Here is a 6,780-nt window from a genome sequence, read left to right as displayed (position 1 = left end):
AAAGACATGGACAGATGGAAATTATCGAGTGATAGCTATATTTTTTTTTTTTCAGTTTATGACAGTGGATCAAGGTCATCAGTAAGCCAACAGGGGAAAAAAAAGAACTGTTAACAATGCCCTTGATTTGAAACAATATTTTACAGACATTATCCGATCAATACTCGACAGGCAATAATGCCTCTGCGATCTATTAATTCACCATAATGGGCTCGTGCTGAGCTTGCATTATATTATACGTCAATATAGGAGTTATGATTATTAGGCGGCGGTATTTGAATGTGCTCTTGGCTGAGTGCTCAGACCCAACGCAGTTGATTTCGACTTTACAGAGGAAGAGTGCAATAGGAAGACCAATGCTTGTCGATGAGCCTGACTGACCCATATTAGCCTAAAGTTCTTTCGATGGTTCCTGTTTATTCTAATTTTTATGCCTTTAGTTTTGATAACGGCAGTCCATATTCAAATTTTTCTTTACATGTAGCCTATCTGAAAATAATTATAAGCCCTGATTCTGAAGCCTTTAATTTAATACTTTAAGGTATCAAAGTAATTTAGGACTGACCGTTTTAAAGGGGGTTATTATTATTATTATTATTATTATTATTAATACAACTTAACAGTTTAATTTCCCCTCGGGGACCAATAATAGAAGTTTAAGTCTAATACTACTACTAATAATAATTATGATAAAATAATAATAATAATAATAATTATTATTATTATTAATAATAATAATAATAATAATTTGATGTCTAACCTCTTCCACTGAACTCAAAAATAAACTAACAGGTTAAGGTTTGTTTAGCTAAATGGCCCTTTTTTTTTTGTTTCTTTTTTTTTTTGCATGTACGCATTTTAAAGCACCAGCAATAAACTCGTTACATTTTTCACAATTAAATACAATGCATAGGAGTTCAGTTTTTACTCTTCAATATCTCTCTCTCTCCCCCTCTCTGTTTCTCTCTCTCTCTCTCTCACACACACACACACACACACACACACACACACACACACACACACACACACACACACAAAGAGCGGTGAAACTCTTAATGCAATTCCGCCAGCTCTCACCGATAATTATACGGTCTTATTGACAACGCGATTTTGCAAAACATCACTTGTAGAGTCCGCCAGATTTAAAGGTGCACCTGCTTGTAATTGAGATGGTAATGGGTATTTCAGCTTGTTGAAGCGTAAGTGAAACAATTCCAGTTTTGCTGCAAGCTTGGTTTAGCTCATGGTATTTTTTGGTATATTTTATAAAATAGGCAATGCTTTTAACTCAATAAACAATAATAGATTAGTTTTTTTTTATTTTTATTTTATTTACATTATTTTCTTTAATGTTTGGCATGGCGCACTGACAAAACACATTATTAATTCATGAATAAACTAATTAGCCTACGTATTGGTTTAATTAATAAAATATTTACATATTCATTTTTACATCTCTTTAAGAATATTTCGTTGTTTTGAAATGTATAGAATTACTTCTATATAATTTTGAAACTGTTTGCAGTGAGCCTCCTCAGACTGTAATTGGGTTGTGCGATCTTATGTCAGTTTTGACTCCCATGTTGATTTCTTAACTCATATATAACCTATATTATTTACTGAAAATCATGTTTTTATTTGCACTCGCTAGTGTATTAGTAAAGCAGCATGTCCATATTTATAAAGGCTATAAACATTACTACATTGTGAAACAAAATAAAACCTGTTTTCGCTTCAACACAGCAGTAGTGCCACAACGTCAATCAAGACATGTAGACTTTAATAGTCTCCGTTTATTTCACAACAGAATACAATGTAAAAAAAAACTTAGCTATTACTGTACAAATGACACCTTTCCTCATTTTGGTTCGTTATATCTGTACATGTACATATACATCTGTAAATAATATAGATAAAGGTAAAAGTTTTTATTATTCGTGTTTGCGTGTCTTCAGTTCAACTGTAATTTCTGTCAGATATAGCCTATGATTGTCCATTGAACGCGGGACCAATGACACAAAATCGTTTTCAGCGGTTATCTTCTCAACCTAAGAACTGTTTGGTTAAGAAAATTTGTCCAAAATAAAAGTTTCAAAAAGAATATGTTGCCTAAATATATGGATCATACACAGTAGTATTGCACATTCGTGTTCAGGGCTGTGTGATTTTTTCCCCTGGTGCTATAAATAAACTTAACCAGGTGTATGTCAACAAGTTAATTTGTGATCTTCATACATAATAATAATAATAATAATAAAAAAGTAAATTGACGTAGTCATTGTAATTCACCATCAACCAACATCAACATCAGAAATAGGCCTCTAAACATTCGCCTTATTCATGTGTAGTTTTATGGGTATATTTGTGAGTTGTAAAACAAAAATTTAGGGCTCAAATGCATGATAGTGCGTCTTTGTACATTTTCTTTTCTTTCTTTTTAAATTATTTTCTAAACAAAAATAGCTTTGTCTCTTGGTTTCATTTCCGTTTTTTTTTTCTCTTTCCCTCTTTTCGAGTCTCTGTAAAATTGTTTTAGTTACATAAGTTACATAAAAAAGACATCTCTCGTCCTCTCAAACCGGTCTGAGGAGGGGCACGGAGGTGACGATAGGATGCGAGTAGTAAACCGGATGAGGGAAAGTGAGCAGCGGCTGGCTCACGGGCACGTTGCCCGCTGTGTTGGAGCTCTCAGAGGACGAGTTCTCGTGATACAGGATGGGTACTCTCACAATCCTTTGCGCTGCTGCGTGGCTCAAGTTGGCGGCCTCCAGCTCTGCGGCCAGCTGACGTTTCCATTTGTTTCTGCGGTTCTGAAACCAGATTTTGACTTGGGTCTCTGTGAGGTGAAGGGAGGCAGCAAGGCCCGCGCGCTCCGAGCTGCTGAGGTAGCGTTTCATGTCGAAGGTGGACTCCAGCTGGAACACCTGACTCCGCGAAAACACCGTGCGAGTTTTCTTTTTCCGGCAAGGTTTCTTGTCCGCGCCGTCGTCGTTCTTCTTCCAGTCGTCCACGCCGCCTTCTTTTTTACCATCTTCGATGTCGCTCTCTTCGAGGACAATCTCGTCACCACTTTTGTTGTCGTCTTCATCGTCTTTGGCGTCCGGGTCTGATTTGAGCACGAGCTCAGGTGAGTCTCGGTCGGTGCCTGCATTCGGTGAGGAGTCCCTCGCTTTCTGTGCTGCTACAGTAAGAGAGCTCAAATTAGTATTTGTTTTCTTTCAGAAGCATATTCATATCAAGTTTCACAGGTCGCGTCACTTTGCCACATGACAGGTGCAAACAAGTGTGATTCGTACTGTCCAAATCTCAGTGCTTTCACTTAAACATGGCATTTTAAACTAAAAACATCGTCACTTTCATAGGCCTATTTAAAGAATGAAAACACAGCTTATTATAATTGATACATGTATGCTTATATTATTTAGTATTTTCTGAGCTGACTTGTTTCTTATTAACATGACGTAGCTATGCACAATTTGCTAGCAGAATCACGCTATTATTTATGATAAATAACAAATCAATGTACTACACAACAAGCAGTTCAGAGTTATCAAACCTTACCTTCTGTTCTGTGAAGATGCGCAGATGCACTGAGTGTGTATGGGTACCACCACGCCGAGGCACGCTCAAGATAAGCCGGTAACGCAAAGCGCTGGGTCGGCAACTCGAAGCGAGGAAAGTTTAATTCCCCAACCTGAGAGAGCGAGAAGCTGCCATCAAGTCCTGCTTTAGTTGAAGCCAACATAGGCTTAGGCTTGGACGGCTTACTGTCAGAATTTAGAAGATTTTTAATGAAAAACGGAGAGTCTTTCGCCGAAGCACATGTATCCTGGGTTGTTTCGGGCATGTTGGCTGGAAATTCGGAGTTATAATGTTATTTATGAAAATTGTTGAAAAAAATCTTTTTTTAAAAAAAAAAAAAACAACAAAAAAAATCTTTTAACAGTTTGAAAGTCCTTGGTAAAATCTTCCAGTATCTGGAACTTAAGCGCGGTTGTTTACGGTCAGCACTGACGCTAAAACGAAAGACAATAACGCGGGGCGAGATAAACAATATTAATCTTGCTGATCATCTTCCGAGAGTTCCTTGGTGAAAATGATGCTCACCGCGTCCGTCTGGCGCCAGATGCTAATGATGAAATAAAAATGTCACCCGAGTTAAATGCAGAAAGTATACGGCGATTGGGCACGTACAATAGCAAATGGGATGAAGGGAGAGATGGGAAGTGGAGAGTCGGGAGAGAGGAGGGGCCTCCCAGACTCTTCGCGTTGGCTGCTGGGCTGAGAGTTCTCTCCTGTTATTGGTCTTATATAGTCCAATTAGGTGGCAAATGAGGACGGACCATTAACACAAAGGAACAAGGATTTAGCTCAAGCGGTGCGCCGATGAAGGCAATAGCGAAAAGGTGGTTTAGGCCACAAGCATTGCAAAGTTAAAGTTGACTTTTTTATCAGTGCATCTTTATAAAAGGTATATAACCTGACTTTGTACATTTATTTTGGCATAGACACATGTGTAAACTTGAGATAGAAATGCCATAATATATATGAAGATTTTAAATATGAAATATTATTTTCTTTTTTTTCCAGATAAGTCTAATTTGTACATTTGTAGTAGCTATTCTAAAATGTTACAACATTTTGGTATAATATTGTATTATACAACCATATTGTATATAATATTGTAAACAATCTGGAAAGCCATTTCGTTTTATTTTTATAGGTAAAGCACACTGCGAATGCAGCTTCCACTGGTAAATCCCCTACAGGTTTTTTAAACGAATAGCTATAACGAATATTAAATCAGGCGTATTTTTAGCCTGTACCCTGCACGGTCTTTTGAGTATCCCGATAGTTGAAATATTCTTTCTTTGAAATCTTTCTTTCTTCTAAACATTACTATTTTAAACTCAAATATTTAAGTTTTATTGCAACTAATTAATAAGTTCCATCTTTAGATTTGTTACATTTTAACTCACCATCGATATAGGTGCAGAGTTACGAATGAACTTTACTGCATTCGTCTTAGAATTAAGTATTACTTCACAGTTTAACACACTATAAAATAAAACAAACCACAAAATAAAACACAAAAATCTTAGCAAAGATAAATTTGATCACTAAACGCCGAGTATGCTCGGGAACAGCACATTGTCACTGTCACAAAATAAATAAATAAATAAAAATAAACTAATAAATAAATCACTGAACATATGTGCGTGGTCTATTATCAAGTTGCCAGCTTTGTCCATCTTTAATCAAACCCGTTCGTGTTGGTGTCTTCTGTCGACAATGATAATAATAATAATTTTGTTTCTATAATTATTAACAAGAGTGAATTGGACGCCATAAGTCACTGATTGAACGAGATGGGAGCGTCCTCTACGGGTTATAAAGAATTACTGCATGCTTGCAAAACAGACTGCAAGTCAAGTCAGCAAACCAATAAAAGCCAAGCTTGCTGCTGTAAAAATTGCTAATATGAACTAAGCCCTTTAATAATAGATCGACAGAGTAATTTAGTCCTGGACATAATAAAACGGTGATTATGATAACAAAAGCATTATTATTATCATCATTATTATTATTATTATTAGCATATTAGAGTAAAAGCAGGGGAGTTACAACTTAATCAGAACTGCTGGCGCATTTGATTATGTTATGATATTAGGCTACTGATTAAGCTGCATGGCGTGATCCATATTTTGCTAGTCCACTGCCATTTCTAAAGTGATGATAAAACAGAAAATGGGGGTTCTAAATGTTAAATTTACTGTAAATGTGATTAGTCTTAGTGTGGCGAAAAAAAAAATAAAAAAATCTATTATGGGATTGTGAAAACATTTTCCAAAGACAGAGAGTCGGTTAGCTCTATACAGATTTATTGTAAGAAGCTTATAGTTAATACAGAAAATAAAGTGTAGAACCTTATGCTGCTAGAACAAGAAGTAAAATATACCATGCAACAGTTAAAACAGTCTTTTGATCATGTATATATGTGTAGCCTACTTTTATCATTATTATCAAATCTACTTTCAAATAAGTCGTTCCCTAGCGCCATCAGGTGTTAGACAGGCTTTAGTCATTGATGTTACTCAGGCAACTCCCCTCTTCAAAATACATATTTCGGCTATCAGTTATAAACACAAGGCTTATTTCTAAAAACAATACAGATGTTTTATTAAAATAACTATAATGAGATTTAGAGGGTCAAAGGTTCATTCAGTGTAGCTAACAAATGGTTCACACAAAGAGTTTTATCCATGAATGATGGACGCTACACACAAACCAATAGACTATTGGAATCAGTGTTCGGTGCATGCCTTTATTGGGGCTTGTGCCATGTTGGCTGTGTAGATATTTCATATTAGTCTTCATTTCGGCTCTTTGTGTCTCTCTGCCTGGTGGGAAGATATAATGTTCCCTGACTTTTTAGATTATTTATTTCAGAGCGTGGAGTTATTGATTATTTCACAGGGAAAATGACGAATGGCAGGACGGAATGACACGGTCAGCAGGTTCTATTAAAGAAATGATAGTATTGCTCATGGTTTGTTAAAAGGTCCAGTTTAGATACTTTATAGGTTTACATCCATCATCGTCTAACGACCCCGGGAGATGAGAAAAGCGCGCCGCGCGGTGACAACGACCAGACGCCGCTAACTTCGCGCTGTAATTGCCCACGTATTATATATAGATTTTTGTTTTGATATCTTGTGAGTTTCTCTCGTCTGGTCGAAATTGTGATAAAAGACATGAGTATAATATCGAAACGCACCA

At 36.4% G+C, this 6,780-nt stretch overlaps 1 protein-coding gene across 1 annotated transcript; it reads right to left on the bottom strand.

Annotated features, from left to right (window-relative positions):
* Positions 1-1,763: 1,763 nt before the first annotated feature.
* Positions 1,764-4,506, bottom strand: hmx3a (H6 family homeobox 3a). Its single transcript, XM_048191259.1, has 2 exons — positions 3,562-4,506; positions 1,764-3,181 (listed from the first exon to the last, which is right to left on the bottom strand). The coding sequence occupies exons 1-2, from the start codon at positions 3,845-3,847 to the stop codon at positions 2,574-2,576; spliced, it is 894 nt and encodes a 297-aa protein (XP_048047216.1). The 5' UTR covers positions 3,848-4,506; the 3' UTR covers positions 1,764-2,573.
* Between the last annotated feature and the right edge of the window lie 2,274 nt (positions 4,507-6,780).

The sequence above is a fragment of the Megalobrama amblycephala genome, linkage group LG5 (assembly GCF_018812025.1).
Source record: "Megalobrama amblycephala isolate DHTTF-2021 linkage group LG5, ASM1881202v1, whole genome shotgun sequence".
Taxonomy (NCBI): domain Eukaryota; kingdom Metazoa; phylum Chordata; class Actinopteri; order Cypriniformes; family Xenocyprididae; genus Megalobrama; species Megalobrama amblycephala.
The sequence above is the reverse complement of the archived record's forward strand: the minus strand, read 5'-3'. Positions and strand labels throughout refer to the sequence as shown.

Excerpts from the sequence above, each read along its gene's own strand:
- hmx3a (XM_048191259.1), bottom strand. The coding sequence starts at position 3,847 with ATGCCCGAAACAACCCAGGATACATGTGCTTCGGCGAAAGACTCTCCG. Across the intron at positions 3,182-3,561 it reads GCATCTTCACAGAACAGAAG|CAGCACAGAAAGCGAGGGAC; the intron begins GTAAGGTTTGAT and ends CTCTTACTGTAG.